We start from the raw sequence: 25709 nt of genomic DNA, 5'->3' as shown, positions 1-25709 counted from the left end.
TAAATTTTCAAGACAGCCACAATGTTCTTTGTGGCTTTTCAAAAGGTACCCATTACTGTTTGGGGCAGTTCTGTAACTTGCCTTTCTTCCCTTGCAGGGGAAGACAAATCAGCATACCTCTACATCACCAGGGAGGGAACCAGACAGTTTGACTCACTGCAGTGTGATGGCTAGAATTAGTTTAATGCCCACACATTATACAGTCTCTTACACAGCAAAGGGCTATAAGTATGTATCTCCCTCACTAAGATCTTGATTATTATAGTCCATCATTCATTTACTCTAAGAAAAATTATTAATTATTCTGACATTTTTCCAAGCTGAGCATTTAGTGCCTTTAAGAACGTGCACGCTAAATAAACTATTATATTTCTTTTAAAAGTTAAGCCACAGACCATCAAGTGGGTGCACTGTTTGACAAAGTTTACAGATACCTTTGTTCAGAAAGCCCTGGTGTGCCATCCCAGTGTGTTATGTTATCCAATACACTTGCATTTGGTTATGACAAAAAGCTTTCGGCAACAGACCAGACAGATAAGACACTCACAGAAAGGTCCTTCTCACTACCAGTCCTTTAGTACAGGTCAGACACGAAAACACAGGCCAGAACCACAGCCTCTTTCCCAAACCCAAAATATCACACAGCTGGTGCATGCAGTTAAGCCTCATGTCCCACATGGAGTCACAGGAGCAAGAGAAGCTCATTCAAGGTTACATGATACAGCACCTATAGCTCATGTGCTGGTAAACGTGAGGAGGAGAACAATAAGCAAGTCTCAGGTCTAAACTGAACATACAGGTTTTTTTCTCCCCTTACATACATTGCACATAGAGCTGAATAAAACAAATTTTCAACTTGCCAGATGACTTCTTGAGACACTTAAGATTCTAGTTAATTAGGAATAATTGATAAACTTTCAGATTGCTTACTGAGAAAAATCTACAATAAAAACAAAATTTTGAAGGCACATCAGTATATGTAATGAACAATATGAACAAAAACTGATCTGGACAATATTACAGAGCTCAAACCAGTAATTCATCCCTCTTTTGTAGTTTTAAAGAGTTGCTAGAACTGCACTGCACTTACATAACACTTGAATTTTAGGGGACTCACATTTATACTCCAACACAGCTAATATGGATTTCAAGTTCCGTACATTATATGACACTGTTCTATTAAGACCCTTTAACAACATACAGGACCTAGTCAGCAGAGCTGGCTTCCCCACCAGCCCTCCCGTTCAGCTCCTCTGCAGCCCGGGCTCCTGGCACTTTCCAGCTCTGTGGCAAGCGCCAAGCAGGGGCCTGCAGCCAGGACCTGACCTGCTCTTGGCCCACAACCTTCCCTTTTAGCAAGACCTTCCCCTTCCCTTTCTTCACCTCAGCTTGGAGCAAAGCCAGGCTTTGAACTCCCCAAGCACCAAGGCTACTTTTCTCCATATAGTTCTCAAAACAAGTGTCCATGATAGAATTTTATGCATCTAACATTTCAAATAGCTCACACATAGCCAAGATACAAAAAAATGCCATGAAAACTAAATGAAATCCATTCTGTTAAAAGTTTAAGGTAGTATCAAGGGAAAAGCTGTTCTTTAATTAACTCATTATTTACATATTAAGTTATCAGGCAAAACAGGTAGGCAGTTTCAAAATAAATATTTTGGCAGAGGCAGATGCCTATTAATATGAGTGGCAGTGAACATGACATACAGCAACTTTTTACCAAAACAAACAGAATGCAGGGCCTACACTTGAAAACTAAATCTTGTCCCATTACTGGTCAACTAGCTCTTTCTAGGCAAATTTCAGCATCAGACACCCTCCATGTTTGCTTTAAGAATAAATTCTGAGTAGCAACTAGTTGTCAAAGTGGGTGGGTTTTGGTTTGGGTTTGGTTTTTTTTTTTCAGGGGGTGGGGGAGGAGCAGGGGTGGGTGAAAGCAACAGAAACTATCCCAGCTTACTTAAGTTGATTATTAATTTCCTGTTTTGTTTGTCCTCCCAGAAACAAAAATAAAACTAGAAGTTTAACTTGCACCCAGGACAGGTATTCTGAAGACCATTCAGTGAACTTCAAAGTTTGCTGACTGCAAGAGTCCAGAAAATCCTTACTGCTTGGGCAGTTCACAGAGAAATTCAGAGAGAAAAAAAACAAAAACACAAAAACACAAAAACCCATTCCCCAAAAAAAGTCACACAAAACACATGCACACAAACAGTGGCTCCCCCATCAAATCTATGAATAGCATACCTTGGACACAGTTGACTAGCCAAATTAATCTCATTTCATTAACAACTTTGAAGACTGAAGAACAAATGCTGCCATATTATATGATCGCTTGTAATTTTAGCTTGCATTTGTAATCTCCATTATTTGTGAGCTGTATGGTCCCATCCCACCAGCTCCATACAATCTGACAATATGCTCTACTGACTCACCCCGACAGCACTCGTGAAAACTCTAAGTTTCAGTAGTATGCAGCGTGTTCTGATTAATGTATTTTAATAACACTGAAATATTAAGAGTTATAACAATGATATAGTCAGCAATTGGTATGATATATTTTGCTCCAGAAATACTTTTGTTCTGAAAGTTTACTTTAAGATACAACCCAGATGCACCATAGACATTACAGATTACAGGAACCATGCAAAAAAAGATCAGTTCTAGATTACTACCAAGTACATAGGTCTTTGATTATAATTTCCATCTTTCCAAAATCTTTTTCTTGCTTTGTAATTAATGCTCTGGAGGGAATTTCCTCCCAGTACCTTGTAAGCTAATCAAGAGCTGCACTTTGCAAAAGAAAGATTTATTATCAGCCTCAGAATCCCACGCTCCCCAAAGACTAAAAAGTGTTGGCTTGCACACCCACAATACATACTATGGATTGTTCCCGTGTAAAAAGTAGACAATAAATGCTTACAAGGAAGATGGTTCTGGTGACAGGAAAAAGCACGAATGAGGTACCTAATGTAAACAGCAAATAGAAGATGCAACGCAGAATATCTGTCAAGATCCAAAAACACACAAAAAGTTTGTATATTTTACCCTTTCATAATATTTCATTAATTCGGGATTCCTTTGCAATAATCACAGGGGTTTTGTATTATCAGAAATTTATCATTACATCTTTGTTTCGCTGGGTTTTGGTAAGGTATAAATATTTCCCATAATATATGGCATTCACTGGAGTGCTGACACGATCGTATGCAATACAAATTGCATCATGAATAGTGCAGAAACTGTTCTTTTAAGATTTGACAGTTACCTGTACTTCCAGGAATTTAACAAAAAGCAGTTACGTGATTCCACCTATTAATAAAAATTTCTTAGTGATATCTAGTCAGGATATTGGAACAGTAAGAGTTAGTGAAGAGGCACACTGAAATACACCATTATTCTACCTGAAGGTTGATAGTCATCTTACTCATACACATGATACAATGATGTGGTTAAGCTCCCTGCATTTGACCAGCTCTCTCATCAGCTATCACAGGAGAGCACAAAGGCACAAGCCAGCAGATGCAATACTCCATCACAAAAGTTACTGAGATTGCGCGATCTGCAATTACTGTGTCACTGCAATAATCATCATGAAAAGTAATACTACAGGTTGCCATTACAACCTGTTTGTTCCCGTCATGTTATAACCACGCTAACTATTACTAAAATACAAACAACCCACACACCACAGACTACTTCTTCCATAGCTGGAAAACAGAACACAGCAGCGAAGTCTGACACTTTCAGAAGAGATATATAATCTGAGGTTTTGTCTCAACCTCCTACAGATGCTCTGCAAATCTTCATTCCCTATTTCCCTCTCCCTTCTGCTCCCAGGTTTGCCTTGGCTCTCACCCCACCCACCCTTTTTCATTTTCTTTTTGTTGAGGCAATGAAGTTTTTAAAGAGTTCCAAAATAAAGTTATTTGACAAGATAGGAATTCAGATTTATATTACAATAGGCACTGTGTGTGTCCACACATGTGTGTGTATGAAATCCCATTGGCTTCTGCCAAAACTTGCTTTGGCTGTATTATGAAAGGTAGAGGAAGCAAAGTATATTAGAATCTTATAGTAGTATATGCAACAGTATCCTAACATTTTATCCTCAACAGGTCACCATCTATCCAGGCTTCCAAGTCAATAAAATTTTTGAAACATTAGATTTAAAATCTGACATCCCACACTGCAACAGACCAGTTTGTTTGCCAGGGATATATACAATTTTAAGATTGTTTAATAAATATCTGTCATTCAAATAAGGTCATACATGTATCCATATTAGGCAAGATCTATCTTTGCAAAACCCCTAAATTCAATTTTCATAATCTTGATACCTGAAGTAAAGGATAGAGGAAGCAACAATCAAGCCAATGAAAACCATTGTGCTTATACAGCACAAAGCACACAAATCAAGAAGTACTAGGACAGAGCACAATTTTCTCACCAACTAGCAAGTTTTCTAAACATGCTCAGGGAGGGGGGGAAAAAAGCACACCTTGCACAGCCTGGCAAACAGTTAGTAAGCAGTTGAGTTGGACACTTATTTACAGCTATTTAAGCCCTCAAAGCTTCATTTTATTTCCACCCCCAGGTCTATAGTGTCTCATATTGCATGAACAGAAGCAACTACACATCCCCCAGTTGTATTTCCCACTTTATTCTATATCACAAAGGGACCTTTCCTGAGTTAATCTGTCAAGACCACAATTTTCTCTTCACTTCAACTTCCTTATAGTTTTTCATAGTTTATTTACAAGCAGATCAGTTGATGAAAGAGTATCAATAGAAATAGCAGGAGAAAGGAAAATCTTAAGCCAAAGCTTCTGACCTAACAAACAATGCATTCATTGCCAAAGCACATGTACAACACTAGTGCTATCTCTACTGTTTTCTAGATGCCTGTTTACATCTTACAGACTATTAGATTTTTATATTACCAGGTGAACGTTCATAGCCCACTGAATTTTGAGGTTTCTGCTATACCTCTCCTGTAGGGGAAAGCAAGCCACAGCAAAAATACCACCTTGATGAAGCACAGTGAGACCCAGAGCACTCTTGACTAACTGTTTTTCACTTCCCTCCTATCTGTTCCAATAGAGCTGTTCATGAAATCTCAGTCTTGGTCAGCCTATTCTTCACAAAGCTTTAGAAAGCCAGAAAAAAAAGTCATTTACAAGCTGCAGGGGATTGAGTACTTTCTTTGCATTGACATTTGAGAATCAAAAACTTCAGCAAAACAGATTCAGGAAGCTAATCCACTACAGACAGATATTAAAAAAACCACAACACCCCATACCTCCACAAAAAAACCTTTCTGGTTTAAAATAAATAGAAACACCCAGGCGTCTGAAAAATTTACTGAGATACACCATTACAAAGTATGAAATCCATTACAAAACCAGCCACAAATTAGTATATCTACTTTTCTGTTACACAGTTTCTTTGCCACAAGAACTGTTAGTCTAAAAAAGCTTATCCTTATTTTTCATCCTGATCATCACGTGCTTTTGCATGATCAGCAATATCAAAGCTAGGGTTTGGAGGTGTCTTACCAAAATGACATTTCTCTGTGCCAGAAGGAAACAAGTGTCAGCTTTCAACCACTCCAAAAAGGTGGTAAACAAGTTGATTTAGTAATGTTAAGGTTTTACGCCATTGTTTCTGTGACATAGTTCTGTCTTACCATCTTGCTCCAACTAGCAGCACTCACTGGAGGTACCAGGAATAGTGTTACAAAAAAATCCCCACAGACACCAAAACACAGCACAAGCAATTTCTGGTCCTGCTTCTTCTCATCATGACTCTTCTAGTCATCATCTCTATGGCACTTGATTTATGGAACACCAAAGGCTAAAACATATACCTGTTCAACTCAACAATATGTATTGCATTTGTATTAAACACCGCAACAGACATGATGGTAAGCACCATGTTGTCTGGTACCTATCATGGAGTAATAGTGACAGAATGAATGCCAGAAAAGGTTCCAGAGTCTGAAAGCCTTCTCCCCTCTGACAAATCCCTGGCTTTCTTACAGTTCCTGGCAGGCAACCCACAAAGGCTGGAAAAGGTGACCGAGAAAAGCTCAGAAAACAGAGTAAGGAAACAATACAACATAGAATCTTGACTTTCTTAGCACATCTGTTTTGAACAAGCAAGGACTGGACAGATGAAACTTGGTTTGGAAAATGTCAAAAAAATACAAAAATCACCACCATTTACTACTTTCCCATTGCTTTCCTTAGCACAGACTAAATGTTGTTGCTTGTATTAGACAAACCTCATTAAGCATTTAAAGAAAACCTTTCTGTGAAGAAATCTCAGTGGCATTTTTACAATTACTTAAACATACATACACTGCTGACAAGAGTCAACAATATCAAGAGCAGCCTTTGAAATTGATGACCCACAGTAACCAGTAGAGCCAAATCCCCGAAGTCTAATCTGTTTCCTCTTAGTAAAGTCCACAAGTTGCACAAGTGTGGTGTCAAAATTTGTGCTTCAGTCACAGCAACATCTAAAGGACTTATGCAAGTGCACCTAGAAGCTGTCTCTGACCTTTCAAAATGTGAAGACTACTATTCTAAAACCAGGTTTACATTAGAAGTGCTTGTTACTGTATTAGCAAATGCTACTGGTGAGCGATACCCTTTTTGCTGCATAAGTCCTTAGTGCAGATGCCGTTAGACCAAGAAATTCATCACTACAAGTTTTGTCTGGGTTGGAGCAGGCACCAGAAATAATGTGTATTATCAAAAGCTTGCTCTTGCACCTATAAACTGTATGCACTGTACAATCACTTCTCCGATATTCTATGCTATACTGGCAATGTCTTTCGGTGGACTTTCTACTTCAATACCTCCCTTTTTTTGTTTCCCTGCCAAGTAATGCAGTGATTATCCAACCTACACCCCAGAACTGACTAAGCATTTTTAAGAAAACACTGTTATAATTGAATAACATTAACTGACAGGTACTGTATTTGCAGCAAACTACACTGATCCCCAGTATGTCAGGACGAGCAAGCTCTTCAGAGGGATAGCTGGAAAAGAATCAGATCTTGACAGACTTGGCATTTCCTACCTCTGTAGGGCCTGGGAGATGTTTCTGTCAGAAGTCATTATGGTCAAAGTGTTCTACAATGACATTTAATGGACATAATTGCCATTTACAGCTACCTCCATTTTAAGTTGGAAACCACTCAAAGTCAACCATTACTGTTGCTGAAAGCTCACTCTGATGCCTACTTTGATGACAACACATTATTTATGGTATTAGGGAAGGTGATACCTTACTTCTTGTTCTGCAATTCAAAGGCCCACAGCTCAGATGAAGTTTTTGCTTTTGGTATTAAAGAAAGTGTGGGTTTTGTTTATGTAATTGTTTCTACTATTTACTGTTAAGCAAATAGCTTGGCCAAAATACATAATGGCTGATAGTCACACTCAAAGACATCACTGGTTATCTTATAATACTCAGTCCATAACTTCATGGTCCAAAAGAGATCCTATTCAGAAGGCAAAGATACTTTAATCCAGTCATTGTTATTGTGCAGTAACAACATTCCTGGTTTACTGGCTGTGCTAAAATACTTGACATCCAAGCACTATTTAAGGCCAAATTTGCTAAATTTTCAAGTGAGAATAATCATTAGGTCTATTTAAGTACCTAATCTTTTATTAAAGCTTTTCACATCATTCCCAGAATTCACAAGTTGTAGCTGAAATACATATATCTCCATATACAAATTGACTGCTGCTCTTAATTTTACCAATTGTGGAACCTACAGACACCTTCCACCAGTTAAAGGTGTTGAGGACTAGGTTAACTTCTGCACTATCAACACTACTTTTTCATCCTGTTATCAGTTCATGGAAAGAGTGGCAGATTGCTTTCCCCAGAAGAAAAAGTGTATTTTTGAACAATCAGATTTATAGATTGAGTCTTTTGCAGCCATTAAGAACTTTATCAGCATCAAGGAACTTGTATTTTTATTATCCAATTGAAAAAAAAGTTAAGCAGTTTAAGATTAAACAATACATGCATAAAACCTGTTGAAACACACTGTACTGGGAGCCTTGTGTTCTGACACATTGTATGTGAGAAGCTGGTGACCTTGAACAGGCCCTATCTGCTCTGTTGGGCCTCATACTTAGGGCTTGAGAAGCCTGAACATTAGCATCAGTAGCCAGCCACTGCATGGGAACTGGCTGGAGTGCCCCATGCCAGTCTGTGAGGACAAAGTGAACTTGAAACTAGCTTATGTGCCACCTTCAGCCCTAAAACATGCTCAGGCCTGCCTCTGGGGGGGGGGGGGGAATCTTAGAGTCAGAGAAAAGACAGTTCACACTATGAATCAGCATTGACTTCATGGCAAATTCTGGGGATAGAGGGTTGGAATTTATATACAAGTAACACAGCTAAATTTCCCCACATAATGTCAGTACCTGGTATTACCACTCTATAGATTAAGTCTGGTAGTTAACACCTTTAACATCCCCCAGTCTTGTCCTCCTTCTGCAAACTTGAGCTTTTTATGCATGGTCTACCTTAGCAACATGAAAAAAATTCATAGGTTACACTTTTATACACTGACATTATAATCCAAGGCCCCTTTCTCAAAAAAAAAAGCATCAGGCCAACTAACAGAATTAGTACCTTGAACTTTTGAGGAAAGTTCTACATACACCTACCATCAAAATTATATGGCATTTAAAATTGTGAGGGCAGAGGAGGGAGATGAAGCAGTAGTCTTCCGTTTTGAGATGTTTTTATTTGTTACTTCATTTAAACACTGTAAATTAACGTAAATAATCAGATTTATGAACTCAACCATTTATTTATTTTAGGATAACAAGTAAGAAGTAGCTAGAAAAAGATTTTCTGTCCAGAATTTTTTGATGACACAAAGAAAATCCAAAGAAGTTTGGCAAATAAATCTAAATGCTAACAAGTGTTATTTATAATTGTCTGTCTGAAAGAACTAATCACTATAATCACATTCAAATTACACTGCAATAGCATAACTATTAAAAATCTTTGCTGCTATTTTAAAAAAGACTGTTAGGAGCCTGATTTTTTTTTTTCTTAAATACTTTCCAATTGTCGTAAACAGGATTAAAATAAAGCAGCAATATTTTGAAAAAACTTTCAGGCATTTATAAAATTAAGCATTACTGAACTCACTCTTATTAGAAAACTCATATCAAATATGCCATAGATTAAGTAAGTCAATGAATTCCATAAGCCATAGTTAAACTTGCCAATGAACCCCAAAGAAGGCTGGATATATACACATGCTAGCTAGAAACTCCTCAAAAAAAGCTCTGGTGTATGTGCACTTGTGCATTAAGTACATAAACTACAATTAATAAAGATATTTTTATGTATTTTCCCCAAAAGCTATAATGGAAGCTGTACAGCAAACAAAGGAAAAGCTAGCTTTTGCACTCAAATCAAAAACTTCACACCACTGAAAGTTAAGATACAACTAACTACTTTGAATTTTGCACAGAGTAAGAAACAGCTACCTGCAGATCAAGTGACAAGATCTCCACACAGCCCAGGCACAGGCCCTGCTTTCAAAAGCTTCAGGGATCCCCTCTTTTTTTTTCTCCTGTTTGGGGGAGGGGGGGGGCAAGGAGGAAAGAGGAAAAACACAAACCTTTCTGATACTGTCACCAGTACCAAACTGCTACCTTAATCACTTCTTTTTTAAAACCCTTTATCACTTCAGGCTTTCTCCCTCATTGCCTGACAAAACAAACAGTAATGCCTATTTTGATTTGCTTTCTTTAAGAAAGCAAAAGAACTACTTAGACAATGGATACAGACCAAAGTAGCTAACCTAAATGCTATGCTTTGCTGCAGTCTCTCTCCCATCCCTCTGGAGTTTGTCAGTGAAAAGATTATTTTTCTACTGGTGCTACATGCTGAAATTAGTTCAATATCCCACCAGTACCTGCTGTTGTTCAAAATAACTGCTAGCCAGTGGCAAGAAAGTAGCAAAGAGCTGAACAAGGAAGTACAGAGACAGAGAGTAGCATCCTAACTGAAAAAAACAGGGGCAAGTAGATACAACTATGTAGCCTCCTAAAGACTGGACCAAAGGGAGAAGATAGTCCAGCCACCATATTACTTGCAAGAAGAAAAATTTAAAGTTGTTGCTACACTGGTTACTTTAAGCTGTATTTTTCGAAATCACTTCCTCTATGTGAGAATAAAAAAATTTACCAAACACCGCTGATCCCTGTTGAAAGAAAGGGAAATGAAAAAGCTTTTCCAACAGACTACGCTTCACTGGAAAGCCTCACATATGTGTTCATAGAGCCCATGCCATTGGCAGTACTGGACACATACTGTCTACTCCTGAAAACTTAAATATTTTAGTACAAACAATATCCATGTATTGAACTTGAAATATATGATAATCCATGAGCTTTCCAAAGATTAAGTTAAAGCTTGGGAGTTCATGTCAACTCAGAGAGGATTTGTTTGTTCAGACAGTAGATTTGAGTCACCTGGCTCATTCAGCATGCAGAAGTTTCACTGTGTTCTCCACTACTTTAACAGTCTCATAAAACAACTGTAGTCTAAACAGACCCTGAAGTTGTAAAGCATATCTTTGTTCAGCTCTGTTCCCTCCTTTCTTACAGAGGAGGGATTTTTCCCCACTTCTCCTATATTTCTCCCAGGGATGTTAAGGGGTGGGGGGAGGACAATTGCAGAAGGGTGGGACAGAGAGGAGGTAACATCAGATGACAAATCCAATCAAAACACAAACTGATGGAGGATTTGAGAACTGACAAAAAGTATTTGCCTTTAAGTTCTTATCTTTATGTACAAAGTAGACTGTGACACTTTCAGTGGTATTCTCCAATTTCTTCTTTTCAAAAAAAATGTGGATTTTAGCTCTAACCTCTGGAGAGCCCCTGAACCAGCTCCTGTCCCAAAACATCACATCTACTGTTTCACAAATGCTTCTATGTGGAGTCATTGCTACTGTTTGTGTAACAATACAAAGCTATTGTGCAAGTATTTACAACCGGCATGCTGCCCAAATTTTCTCAAAAAAGCTGGCACACCAAAGCAGTATGCAACACTTCATATTTCTGGTAAACTTCAACAGTTTCCTAAAGGAGTGGCATTTGGCAGGAAGAAACGTTTAAGCAGGACAAATTAAAGCTTGCTGAAAGCGATCAAAGATTCACAGTTTCAAAATGAGCTGCATAAGTCTTAGAATGGAAAGCATTAACTAACTTATGGCTTACGAATCCATGTCAGACCAGGAACGTTTATACTGTGGATATCTACCACAATAGGTATCAAACAATGATGTTAACAGTAAGACTTGCTTGCATAAACAGGGATGTCCAAGGGCATTTTAGACAGCCCAAAATACCCAAGGTATCTGCTTAAGCCTGGCACATACAACAGAATTTATTAAACTTCTATTTTTTTTTTGCTGGGATAGCAGGTACAGTACAATCAGGATACCCCCTAAAGCTGCTAAAATGAACTGCTGACTGCTATGTTTATGCAATGAATTCATTCTAGATAGTCAATTTCCAAAGAGTTTTGGTAGTGCAGCATGTTTTCATTTAAAACATACAGTAACTCAGCATGATTTTAATAGGAGTCTTTTAGACAATCCCCCCTAGTCCTCCTGCCTGTCCTCCAAAGCATCTTATCAAATGGTTATACATCCAAAAAACTTAAGATCAGATGACGACATATTCACATGTGACCATGGGGAATGCCTGGAGGCATGCATCCTGCGCATGCATGTAGCCTGCCTATCAGTGACATGCTAGGAAAAAGAGTGCCCTCAAAACAGAAGTCTGGCCCCACACACACAGTTGGTGCAGAGGGACTTGCTTGAACAACCACCTAATGCATTGTTTTGTCAAAAAAAATCCCCACACTAACTGTAATAAACTACCTACATCCATTTGTGATCAGCACTAAAAGTTTATTTTCCACTTGTCCCAATACAGTGTCTCCTAAAGAGCCTTCCCTACCATCTCCCTCTTGAAAAAGGTAAGTGCAAATGAAGATCAGACCCTAAACATTGCCTAGAAGTAGAAAAATAAGTCTAATCCAGCTGCACATCTTTGCAATGGCATTGAACCACCCTTCAAGATCAATGAAGTCTGTTTGCATATGTTAGCTTATCCACATTCCTATAAGCCTTTTCTTGACTAAACAGGTGGGGTTTTGTTTTGGTTTGGAGTGGGAGGAATCAAAGAAAAAAACTGATACATTTGAAGGCCACACCCTCCCAAAATATTACTTTAGCAGGGTTTCTCTACTTTCCTACTCCTACCACAAAGGACATCACCCTTACTTTGGTGCCTCCTGCCAGGATCACTTGGAAGTGGGAGGACCCGGATCCCAACCTCACTTTGTGGACTATGGAACACAAAGAGACAAATTGCTCAATTAATGCAAGACTAGTTCACATAAGGGTCAAAACTCACATTTTCTATTCCATGAACTAAGGACTTGGAAGTAATTTTGTGTGTGACTGAATATCACTCAATTCCTTTTGCAGATCTAGCCTACTTTTTTTTTAACTTAGCATAACCTTCTAGCAGTGGTACGCCTACTTTGGGGAAAGTAGGTCCACCCTTACCAGAACTTCATGCCCCACCATGAACTTATTTTCTCTCTCTAGTGCTAAGCACAATGGCAGACATGCTAGCACAAAGTCCAGCAACACAGCACACCAGAACAGCAAGGACATGTGTGAACCGTAAGTATAATGTGCCTGAGAAACAGTGCCAAAGAAAGGAGGAGGGTGTCAAATAGAAAGCATTAGAGCTACCATTACCTTCAAGTAACATCAGTCAATAGAATTGGAGCTGCATGTTTAAAGAAACTGTCAGTAAGGCTTTTTTTCTTCTTTTTAAGTGTATCAAGAGAGTAGGTTAAAATAAACTTAGCATTAGAAATATCCAGATTAATGGAACAGTTTCAAGATGTTCACATAAGTGAACTAGTTGACCTGGGTCATTAGACAGGTCTTCAGACATCTATTCTGAGAGATTAGATCAAGGGCCTACTAGATTTTAATTGCAAATAACATCCAGATAACATTCATTGGTTAAGGTGCTTCTAACAGCAACATGAGGCAAAACAGACTGTTGCTCTAAGCAGCTTGGAGGCCTATTCTTCACAGCATGGCCAGGAATCATCACTAACAACTGGCCTTCAACTTGTTATCAAGAAGTGCTTATAAGAATGTCAGATAAATTGTCAGATACTTGGGGCAGAGGCAAGCCATATTATAGCTAAAAACTTTTTGGCAGAATATTTTTTTTTCCAGAGGAAAACTCATGTTTTAAACATTTTAAATACAAAAACCTGATCTTGTTGCACTTGACACATTGCCTTAAGACATTATTTTCTTTTTAAGCTAATGCAAAACTATGAAGCAAAGTTTCAGAGGTACAGAGTAAACTGAAGCATGAGCGAGAAGTTTTAGATCTCCGACACTGCACAAGTGAAAAGGAGCTTGTTTTGTGGAAGACTGAAGATGAAGAACCAGCTAGGATTAGAAGGCATAGTGGGAGTAAATAGAAGGTAACAGGGAGATAGAGAGGAAAGAGAAGTGTGTATACATAAATATTGACATTGAACAGGGGGAGAAAAGCATCTTCATGAGATAGGATGTCAATTTAAGACAGTCCTCCATAATAAGAATGCCTTCTTTACAGTTTGAAAGTAGTAAAGAAACATGAATACTTGAATTTGAAGTATTCAGCAAGACAAAGCTTTCCCTCACTACTACAATGAGACAGTAATTAGATTCCTGCTCACGTAATTTTAAAATTCTGGGCAAATTCTTAGAGACCATCCAACATCCTCAGACATGCTAACACTACACAGCAGAGCTGAGGGGGCCTCCACTCAGTTTCTCAGAGAGTACTTCATTTTAATTTGTATACAGAGGCAACTGCCTTGCTAATAAAATGCAATACCTACATCTTAATACTTTCCTGCCTTTTTATAAAGCTAGCAGCTATTAAGACAATTGCTAACTTCAATATTTTGATGAGGACTACGACCAGATGTGCATATGCTAGATGTACATTGGCCTGTATAATTACTTCCTCAGACTTAAAAATTAAGGTCATCAGTGATGCAGTCAGCTGTGCTTGTCAGGGTTAGTAATCCTAATGCACAAGAGTATTCTAAAGACTACCATCATGCAGAAGCATTTATTCCATTAAACTGACAAGTATTGGTTTCTATAGGGCTCTAGAATCATTCTGAATAGTTTAGCATAAGTTAACGGAACTTACAGGATGCCACCAAAAAAAAGTAACATATGACATTGTTTTTCATGAACATTTAGTTTTGCACACCCAATACAGCAGCCTGTATGAGACAAGAGAAAAGGAAAATCCAGTTTTTCTGAGTTAGATTCATGGCTCCCTACACAGATGATACATAGTAGTTGTGTTAATTCTGTGACAGATCTTACTCCAGCCCTTCCCCCCTTCCTGTCATCATCTAAAACTAGGATTCCAGCTGGGTCACTCTTCAACTTCCATTCCCAAAGTTGCTAGACCCCTACAGCTGCCTTCCTACTCAGTCCTATCAAACCCAATTCGACACCTTTTATTTTCAATACCTTGGTCAAGTACCCACCACTGTACATCTCAAAATAGAAAAAAAAGACAGAACCATCATAAAGCAGCAGTAACCTGGTATTAGGTAGATACAAACAGGAGAATGGCAAGTATTCCCCTTTTGTAAGAGTGGAGGGGTCTCAGAACGCTCCTAGAAACCTATGAGCCAATTGACAGACATCTTGTTAATTGATCCAGCTACAAAAGCCACTGAGTAGATGTTCCAGTCTTCTCAACCAAAAACTCACCAACACTTAAGAAGAAATGGGATCTTCTCTCTCAGCCCATACCTATGACCAAGCACTATGGCCAGTATTTTGTCTGGCTGAACAAATCAGTGTCCTGTTTGATGCTTTCATCAAGATAAAGACTGAAGCTGTGCAGTAGTACATTTTTACTTGTTTACTTTATAAATTGAACTATTAAAAAAAGCTTTCACTGAGGACTACACAGTCAGTAGATTATAGAGGCAGTTGTAGGGGCCGGTAAAATATAATAAGCCATGCACATTGTTACAACAGAAAATTCTAATGGGCAGCACTTTCTAACACCAGTTTGTAACTCCATAAAATGCAATTACACCACAGGCATTAATGGTTTTAATTGAAACAATTATGTTCTAAGAGGTAAAAGACTAAAAATACATACTAAATTATACAAAGTCTTTAGCCTAAATAACACTCGGGAGTTAACAAAATACTTGTGGGAAAACATATCACAGATGATCAAACAATGTAGCACAGTGATATCCTATGCAAACACTATCACTTGGGGGTCTTTTGTTTGTTTGGTTTTTTAAGTAGATTCTTGTTTTGAGCTCAAATAGCATGTGGTTTGGGTCAAGGCTGAATGGTTCACTATACATAGACACTGAAAGGATTGCCCCCCTCCCCAAAGAAGATACCCACACACACAACTTAGGGTCATATTCAGGCATTCAGAGAAAGGAAAAATTACACATTTCTGTTTTTCCTATAAACATCGTTTGCAAACAACATGCCCATGCATAACAGAGAACTGAGGAGGGAATGTGACCAGAACTCTTTCTTCCCACTAGTCACTCATTTAACTATGGTAGCCCATACTCCATGCTTAGAACTTAACTAGGTCCTAGCATCACATTTTAGGCATCACTTTAGAGAAGCACTTTGTTCCCACCAAAGCACCTGTTCAGTGTTTCTCAAGGCTTTATTAAAAAAAGGGAAAGTCAGCTGTCTAAAGCAGGAAGTTATACTTTACAAGAGGTTAAAGGAGACAGTCCTTGAAACCAAAAGGAAAATTTTCAGAACTTGAGGCAACATCACGATTCATTTCATCATGAATCTGGCAATTCTCGAAGTGAATCAGTACAATTACACTGTACAATGAATCAGTACATCTACACTGTAGAATCCAGGCTGATGTAAGTAAAGCCTGTCTACCCTTTCACATCCCCTTCCCCAAAAAAGAGAAAAAATAAAAGAATGTGCAAAGATCTCAGTATTAGGCATGCTGCCATGCAGACATGGTCACCCTCCCAGGGGTGAACTGGCACAGCACAGGGCAGGAGAGGTGGATGTGAACTCCAGCAAGATAGGCCTGCACCTGCTTAAGGCACAGGTGAACAAGGCCTCTGTAGAAAGCTAGCTTCTTGTTCCTGGCCTGTCTTCTACTACCTATGGCACACAGGTAGAGCCTGAAAGAGCTGGGTTTCTTCAGACTAGAGATGAAAAAGTTAACCTGGGGAGGCATGGGTTGCTAATGACCACATACAGTCTTAAGCTATCTAAAGGGACAGGTGGGGGGGAGTGACTAGAGCAAACAATGAGACAGGCTCTCCTCCAAGGTACACAGGAAAAAAAGACCAGAGGCGATGGACAAAGTTGCAGCAAGAGAAGTTACAGTATTAAGAAATAAATTTTCACAATGAGGGTAGCCAAACACTGGGAAAGGCTGCCCAAAGAGGTTGTGGAAGCACATCCTCAGAGATTCAGCACAACCCAACAAGGTTCTGAGCAACCCAATCCAACACCAGAAATGACCTTGCTTTGAGTGTGAGAATAAGCCATCATAACCAAGTTAACTGCACATCCTACAACGGTCACACATCAACAGCTATAAAATTTTCCACTAGCAATAATCTGGCTATGCTAATATGGTGCTATGGCTAAAACAGCAGACAGACGCAAGCCCAAAGGGTGAGTCAGCAACTTGCCAATATCACTGCCAAGAATAGACCTTAAATCTTTTATTCCCCCTCCCTTCTGTAGAAGAACATACTGTTATAAGCAAGAAAAAGGGAGGACTATTTTTATATGGTTTTGTACATGGCATAGTATAAAGATCTCCACAGACAAATGTTTAAAAATCTTTGTTTCCCAAGCATCCTTGATCCTCTGTCAAAATCCCCAATTTTTATTTCGCTAGGTGATACACAGTATGATAGCTATAAACTACAAAATTCCCATCCATCCTTAATTATTTTGTTTAATATTAAGTAAAGTCAACATCATTGCAAACTTTAAGAAGAAATTTTGACTACTACAGTAAAAGTACCCATACATATTGTGTTTGATCAAGTCTGTTTCACTTCTGTTCTTCCTAATCCAAGCAAGCAAATCACTTTTGGTGCTACAGGGTGCCAGGCACAACAGCTGCCTCCTGTCCCCTTCGTCAGGAATAACTCAACCTTCTCAACTGAAAGACTACCTATATCTTTGTTGTTTAAACTATTCAAGTGGTAAAAAATGCCACTGGCTGCGGGTATCAGGACTAAAAGTAAAGAGAAAAAGCCAGCCAGCAGTATCAGATGGAATAATGAACAGATTATTACTTGTTCAGCAATTGAGTGTTATCATTTCTATCTAGTTCTTCTACTCTACAAGAGTAAAGGAATTGCTAATACCAAATATATATTAAGAATTAGTCCTCCTGCCCTATGTATGATGAGGCCATGGCAAGCAGTTGACAGTTGACTGATTCCCAATACATATATTTGCTCAATAGCACATATTCCTAGTTGCTTCATCACAGCCCTTCCTACACTATGTGTGGGATACATCTGATCCATTGGGTTACTTAATGGGAGGCCCCACAAATGCATGATCAACATTTAAGTCATCATCTAAAATAACTGCTACCTTTCTAGAGGCGTAAGAATTTACTGCCAGTAGGATTTAAGATTAATATGTGCAACTTTACTTTGTATATGCTTGGAGGTTCAAAGGTAAATACATTTAAATACATTTTTGCTTCTAGACAGCTTGCCAGGTTTATTTTGCTTTACACTTTTACTTGAAGGATTAGTTATGCAAGTGCCATATTGTTATGTAACTGTACTAATCCACACAGTATCCAACTCAAAGACTCTTTTCAGTTCTAACTCCCATCTCAAAAAGGGCCAGGAAAGACACACAACACACAGCAAGAGATCAGACATGTGGACCACCTTCATAACAACCAGTTAAACACAGGATCCTTCAGCCTGGAACAAAGATCATATAGCTCTGCACTGCTCAGGATTTCATGGACACAGTGAACAGAGTTGTGCAGGGCTGTTCACCACCGCCTCTAGTACAAGAATTGGAGAAAAGTAAGCGAAACCCACATACTGGAGACTCAAAACACCCCAGAGAACTGGTTCTTCACACAAGCAGCAATCAGGCTGCAAAACTCCTTTCTCCTAGGCACTCTTGATGCAAGAGCTCTAGATAAAAACAGACCTGAAGCTACTAAATACAGACTGAATTACAATTCATGGAAGCTGGGATGAGCATTGCATGGAGACACCAACAGGCATTTCCCTGTGCTTACACTCTTCCTCCTTGGCACTCTCTACCATCTGCAGGATGAAAGACAGGACAGGCTTGTTTGGGCTTGGAATAAGACATTCAGTTTATCATGGGTTGTCACAAAAGTTTTCCTTTATTCTTTTAAACTAATTAACGGTATACATGTTTCCACAATAATTATATGGTAAGTGACCGGTTTGAGGTTCAGAAGCCAGGAAGGTACAAGATACAAACAGGATTGTCTGAAGTTCTGTGCTTGAGATGGATGAACCTGGGAAGTACAGAAAAGTGCTGAAAACTGTGTTCAGCACAGCCATACTATCCTCAGAAATACAAACACTGTCATCCACAGTGTGCCTATTTAGATGGCAGGCACATTTGGGAAGCCCAAATGTTTTAATGAATGGTTTTATTAAGAGCCAGATCCACCCACTTATTACTTCCTACACCCCAGCACCCCACTGAAAGAATTAGGTGTTTTACAGCATTGCATACATTACCATAAGCTTGCCAGGAATCATTGTTTAAAACACTCAGTTATTCTATCTTTAAGAGATTACAGTTTGAGAAAATGTTCTGTAAATCAACCTAGTAGTTTACTCAATGCTTAATCCCATTTTACAAGATCTAGCCTTGCCACTATTCTCTGCCAGAACCCAACAGGACACCTGGTAATGCTAAGCCAAAAGCACCATGTGTAATACAGTAAAGGAAAAAAGCCAAATACTTAAAAAAAAAATTCCCTCTCACTTCCCTCCCGATACATAGACTTTTTCAGACTTCTGAGATATAGGGCATTTGTCAGTACCACAATTTTGATTATCAGAGGACTGCTAGTGAAACGCAACATATGAAGTTGCACAATAAAAACTCCCAATTCCTGTTTTCAAACAGCCAGTGAGGTTTTAGCAGTCTTTCAAGGCCGGCAGCTTGGCTCTGCAGGATGCAGGTCACCTCTCCCTGAACTGCTGCTGGCAGGCTCTCGCCCAGGCCTGCCGCCCATCCCGGCCACAGAGTTGGTGTCGCAGTTCCCAGCAAGAGGCAAAAAAAAGGGATGCCCAGACCGGCAACCTGAGACCAACCTAACGCACACTCCACTACTTTATCATTTGTAAGTCTGACGAACAGCTGAGCTGGGGATTCAGGGATATCTCCAAAAATGCATCTAACGGAAATTTCTCCAGAAAGCAGAGATTCAGGAGCAGTTCGTTTACAGCTGGACTGCAAAACATTTTTACTGGCGACAGCGGCTCGGCTAACCGCCCTCACAAGCTGCCCACGGCGCTTCCCCCCGCAGCACACCTGCCTGCGCTCCCTGGGCCTGACTCGCCCATGAACCAGCACCCCCGCCCCCCCCGCCATAACGAAGCGATGTCCGCTTCCAGGCGGACAACGAAGACGCCTGAAGCGCCGGAGAGACTGCGAGGGACGGGACGGCCTCCCACAACGCTGGCCACGCCGACGGAGAGGCCCGCGGTGGAGGCCTCCCTGCAGCGGCGCGCCATGCTCGGCTGAGGAGGCCCTGCCGGGCCTCGGCGGCGGCTCCGCCCGCGGTGGAGGCGTCTCCGTAGGAAGGGCCGGCGCGAAACCCCCAGCTCCGGGTCCGTCCCCCCCGCCGCCGCCGGGGCGGGGAGCGGAGCCGCCGCGGAGCTAGCTGACGGACAGCCCCTGCCGCGACGGGGAGGGGAGCGGAGGGAGGGGGAGAGGACACCGCCCGCCCCACCGCTCCCCCCGCCCGCCCCGGCGCCCCCAGAGGCAGACGGGCGGGCGCCGCCTGCTCGCCAGCCGCCCCTCGCCCTGCCGAGGCGGCGCTCCCCTCCCCGCGGCGCAGGCCTAGGCCGCCGGCAGGCGGCCGGGCCGGGCCGGGGCGGGGCGGTACCTGCGCTGGAAGTCTCTCTCGAAGGGGGCCAGGTAGGGGTCCCGCTCCAGCAGCTGCGGCAGCTTTGGCGGCTGCGGGGGTTGCGTGCTGGCGGCGGCCGCCATCTTGCCCACCGCGGGATCCGCGCCGCGCCGCGCCGCCGCTATATACACCCGGGGAGGGGGGCCGGGGCGGGCGGGCGGGCGGGCGCGGCGCCCCCTGCCTCTCACCGCCCGGCGCCGCCCACCGGCCGGGGCAGCCCGCCGGGGCCGGGAGGCGGCCGCCTGCGCTGCCCCTCCCCGCCCGCCGTGCCAGCCGGCTGGGCCGCGCCAGGCTGTGCTGAGCTTCCCCCCCGGTGCCCGGGGCGGCGGTGTCGGTGCTCCGGGCGCTGCGGGAGCCGAGGGGGCACGGTGCTGGGGGGACTCGTGTCCCTGCCTCCCCTTGGGGCGGGCGAGCGAGGGGTTTGGTGTCGCAGCCCCCGCGCTCTGCCCGCAGGGGGGTGAGAGCGGGAAGGGAGGGGGGAGCGTTTTCCTCAAAGGAGCCGTTTTCCTCAAAAAAGGAGCCGTTTTCCTCAAAGCGGCGCGGGGTGTCGGGGCAGGCGGGGGCGGCGGCCTGCGGGGTGAGCGCGGGCCGGGCTGGGCCGCGGCGCTGGCGGAGCCACCCCTGGGGCGAGGGAGTGCTGCTTCCCTCGCTGCGGAGCCCCGAGCGGCGGCCCGAAATGCCGCTGCTGAGGGGCTGGCGGTGAGGTGAGGGGGCGAGCTGTGCTCTGTCAGTAAGGGAAATTTAAAAAGTAGCTGCCGGAGCCGACCTCCCCGGCAGGGCAGCACAGGACAGAGCCGGGCAGAACAGAGCCCGCAGGAGGGGGGTGTCAGCTGTCCCTCGGCGGTCCCCAGTTGTTTTTTTAGTGCGTCTTTGATGTCTTTTTTCAGCGTGTCTGCTGCTGGGTGAACGCACAAAAAACCCCCACACCAACACCACCAACCCCCAAACAGATTTGGTATCATCATGAGTGCTGGAATAAATTTCTCGACTGTTTGATAGGGTGCTGGTGTGCTCACAGACAAGCTCAGCAAAACAAGACTCCGGGGACATCCATGAGTTGTCATAAACACCGTGTGTGTACAGCAAAATGTCGCTTTACCGGACATGTAAAGAATCCTAAACAGAGTAAGATTAATTCAGTTTATCCTAATGCAGCTCTAAATGCTGAATAGCACAGGTAGATTGCTGTGGAAGTTTTTGACCTAATACCAGCATGTCTCATTTTTGGATAGGCCACCTAATATCCAAGGCAACTAATCACTAGCCTGACCATGCCTCTAGGCCAGCATTTAGCACTTTTATTTAAGGTCCAGCAATTTTGCTTTGTTTAGACATGTAGTGAGAATGTTTATTTAGAGGCCTCTTTTCAATGTTTTTCAGCCATAGTTTATAAACTTTTCAGCTCCTGGATACCTTACCTCGTTTCCACAACCATCTCCTAAATTGTTATCCTGTTTGTAACTCATCTCCCCTATCTTGGCTTCCTCTGAATTTTAGTGCTGCTTCCCTTTCCTATCTGCCAGATAACTAACAGCACAGCGTGTAACGAACACTAGCAAGTCATTTATTACTTTACCCAAAATTGGCTACAGTGAAAGTTTCCATACTGATTTGTTTCATCAACAGTGTACATTTAACACTATATTTCCTTCCTTGCAGCAGTTGCTAACTACACATGCAAAAATCCAAGTACTTTTGTACTTTTTTCTTAGGGAGTGCAACAAGTATTCCCTGTCCTAAGAATGAATAGGGCAATACTCGTACTGTTTGTTACAGCAGTTGCCCCAGGAGGAGGCCGAAGCAGTTGTTGTTTGGTTATTGAAAGAAGTAGCATCTACGCTGTAGCAGAACTACCTGTTATATCCAGCACTGGTAGATCAGGATTTCTTTTTTTCCCAGTGTCCAACATTTCTTCAGTCTCACTGGAGACTGAAAAACTGTTTTTAAAATTACCTGTGCTTCTCAAAACTTTCTGCATGGCAGTGATTCCAGTGCCTGCGTGAAACCAAAGTTTAACAACTCTTACCATCTTCTTTATTCTTGCTTCTTGCATCATACTATGCACATCGTGTTCTTTTGTGAATGTGTCGCTCTTATTCTCACAGTTAACTAGTTTGGCAAACTAAAAGGAGAGAAATTCCAGCTGATCATCAAGAGCCAGGAAATTTTCTTTTACAATAGTTACATGTTATCTGTGCTGCTGCTTTGGGGCTTGCAGCTGTTTGGTGCTGAAGGGGTTGCCTGCTGTTGAAGTGGAGGTAGGGGGGCAATTCCTGCAGCCTTTCAGTTCACAAGCATAGGAAACAGCTCATAGGAGCTTCACTCTTAGCACAGTCTGTTTGGTTTTTTTTCATTGTGAGAAAGTTCACAGCACCATTATTAGCTGTCTGACATAAACACAATATAGAGATTTATAAATCAGCATTAGCAATTTCTGTAAACAGTAGGAATATGGCTGCGACTTTTGGCTCCCTGAAGACAGGGACCCCTTCTTAACCTTCATTTGGAAGATTTTAAGTAGAAATGACACAGTATCCAGCCTCACATCCAAGCAACCTTGAACTACAGGAAGTTACATTCTGCAAATAGCCCCTGTCCCTATAATAGACAAAGCCCAAATGCTATATTTAACACTCTGTGAACAGGGAAATTGACAACCATACCATTTGTATCTACTCATGTTCCAGTTTACAACTTGGGCATGATTTTATCTGCCTGCTTTGTCACAAGTAACTCAAAGATACTAAGGCATATATTATTGTGATCATCTGTTACACCGTGATCTAGCTGAGACTCAAAGGATGAGTTTGGCTCTCAGGACACTGCCATTTAATCCTCTACTTGGAGGCAAAAATGGCAGTTCAAACAATGAATATTGTCCCAACAGCTGAATGCGTCTTTGTGCATTTGTCAGACATTGATACAAAGCTGGCAGCCGCTGCTGCCAGTACAAGTAGGAAGAGGAGGACTGTTTTTAATAACTGCTCTTCTTGGGGGACAGCAGTAGATCATATAGGAGTCGTGTCTAAGGCATGTGTCTGGCACCCGGTTACCACTGAGGCTGGAGTATATCAATCCACTCTAAACTAGTCTTTCAAAGGATGCTCATGCTTAAGTTATGTATACTTTAAAATGTTGCACAGCAATGCTGAGCAGTAACTGTATAGTTACAATTATTATAATATCAATTTAGATTTTTTAAAAATATGCAGAGTTCAAAAAGAAATCAAAAAACATTCAAGATCTGGAAAGCATTGAAGAAAGAGAAAAATGGCTACTCTTGTCATGCAGTACAGCCACTCTGATTCACTAATATTTTGCACTTATTTTGCAAAAGATGACAGAGATGCTAAACTGTAGGAACTGTGTTAGGAAAAAATCTTTTTTCCTTAAGGCACAGGTTCAGTTTCTCCCTCATCAATATTGTCTGTTTGTATCTCAGCCAGAACAGATCTGTGTGGTCTGTGGCCTTGACTAGCTCTTGCAGAGCCAGTTCCTGAGCTCCAGGTGCTTCTAAACCTAGTGGCTCAGAGCAGAACTGTTCCCTGCTCCTGGCCTGGCTCTGTAACACACTTCCAGACCTGTCAGAGTCATCTTGGGGTACAGGATTCTGCACTACAGCAGTCATGCACTAGTGCTGATTTCTAGACTGCCCAATCCCACAGCTATGAGGTAGATAGATAACTCATACATGAGTTACAGTGTGGTTCCTGCCATGCCGGTTCTCAGATTGCCCAGAACAGGAATATGGTGAGGGTTTGCTGGAGTTACCTTCTAGCCTGCAGGGAGAGAAAGAGGGCAGTGGCCAAGGATGATGTGTGCCCAGTTTTTATTCCAATATAGACATAAATGGGGCATTGCAGACATCCATACCTGGATGCTACAGTGTGGTCCCAAATACCACAAAGTACTTATTAGCCATTAGTACAAAGTACACAGCCACCAGCTGTGCTCCATTTTAGCTGTGCAGTCTAGACTCCCAGTTTAAGCCATCTGAGAAGAGATGGCAGGTACCAAAGACAAAGCTATTTTTTAACTCTACTGTTGAGAACATTTAAGAATTACTGATCTCTCGAAGTGACAAGTCACAAGAATCCATTGATTCTTGAAGGATTCCCTGTGTCCTTTATAGAGGTGTCAGACATCTAAGCATGTTATGGTACACTTTGCAGCCTCCCACCTTTGGACTGGTTTCTACAGGTTCAGTACATAACACAAAATAGAGTTCAAAATTTGAAAGAAAACTAGCTTATTTTGCCACACTGGCCAGCCATACTTACCCCTATTCAGGTTGGATGGGGCTCTGAGCAACCTGATGTAGTTAAAGATGTCCCTGCTCTTGCAGGGGGGTTGGACTAGATGACCTGTAAAGGTCCCTTCCAATCCAAAGCATTGTGTGATTCTATGATTCTGTTATTTGTTCAAGAATTCATAAGAAATTAATTGCACAGTTGTCATCCAGATCCAATACAAATGCCCCCCTTGAAAAAAAAAATCTGTTAACTTCTTAATTATTGTTTATCTTGGTAGTCTTGTCAGACAGGTCAAACATTGGGAATGGAGATTAAACAAGCTACTTATCCCTATCTTTGGATTCTCCAAGGTGAGACACACAGGAGAAAAGAAATGGTTAGTGTTGCACAGCTGCTGCCAAAGCGAGACCTCAACAGCATGTCACAGTTCCATAATTAAAACTGCACTTCTAGCAAGGATTCAACTATTTGATTACAAATGAAGAACAAAGCACATATCCTTGAAAATTGCAGCAAACATTCCAAGAATCTGTTACTATATCCATTAATTAGTTTATAGGTTTGGGGGTTTCATTTTTGGCTTTGGGTTTGGGTTTTTTAAGAAATATAGGGGATTCATTGAGACTATCACTTAGGGTCTTACCTCTGCCCTGTCATGGTATCAGGAGCTTTGAATAACAGCACGTCTTTAAAGATCAAAACTAATGTACAATCTGAAATACTAAAAAGCCTGTTTCAGGGTTGTCAAATTCCAGTAAGCGCACTTGATGGGAATGCCATTTGCAGTTACCATGCAGAACAAAATGAAAACATTCCAACAGCCTGAAAGTCCTAGATAATGGCTGCTTCTTGCTTTCACAATATTGCAGTATTATTATGATTTGGTGTCCTTATTTTGTATAACAGAGTATCAAAAAATGTAAATACCTTTCATAGTTGTTTACACAGTAATCAAGACACTTCAAAGTGTGATACCAATTAAAAAATATCAGCAGATGTAGAACAATATTTGTTGTGAAAATGCCTATACGTCTCACTAAAAAAAGGATTTAATTTAGCAGAAAGTCTTTAGTTTCAAGTAAGAATTTGTGAAACACTTCACAGACACAAAATATAGGAAAACCTTTAGGAATATCAT

General features: G+C 41.4%; 1 protein-coding gene across 3 annotated transcripts in view; it reads right to left on the bottom strand.

Annotated features, from left to right (window-relative positions):
• The window catches only part of GBE1 (1,4-alpha-glucan branching enzyme 1), a 170777-nt gene extending 150273 nt beyond the window's left edge, over positions 1-20504 (bottom strand). The window contains exon 1 of one of the 3 annotated variants that reach the window (XM_072886017.1): positions 20298-20504. In XM_072886017.1, the coding sequence (XP_072742118.1) occupies positions 20298-20401 (104 nt within the window). In that variant the 5' untranslated portion in view covers positions 20402-20504. The remainder of the gene's footprint in view (positions 1-20297) is intronic. The other 2 variants (XM_072886003.1, XM_072886011.1) reach the window with 2 other exon arrangements.
• Between the last annotated feature and the right edge of the window lie 5205 nt (positions 20505-25709).

Source organism: Ciconia boyciana, chromosome 1 (assembly GCF_034638445.1).
Source record: "Ciconia boyciana chromosome 1, ASM3463844v1, whole genome shotgun sequence".
Taxonomy (NCBI): Eukaryota; Metazoa; Chordata; class Aves; order Ciconiiformes; family Ciconiidae; genus Ciconia; species Ciconia boyciana.
The sequence above is the reverse complement of the archived record's forward strand: the minus strand, read 5'-3'. Positions and strand labels throughout refer to the sequence as shown.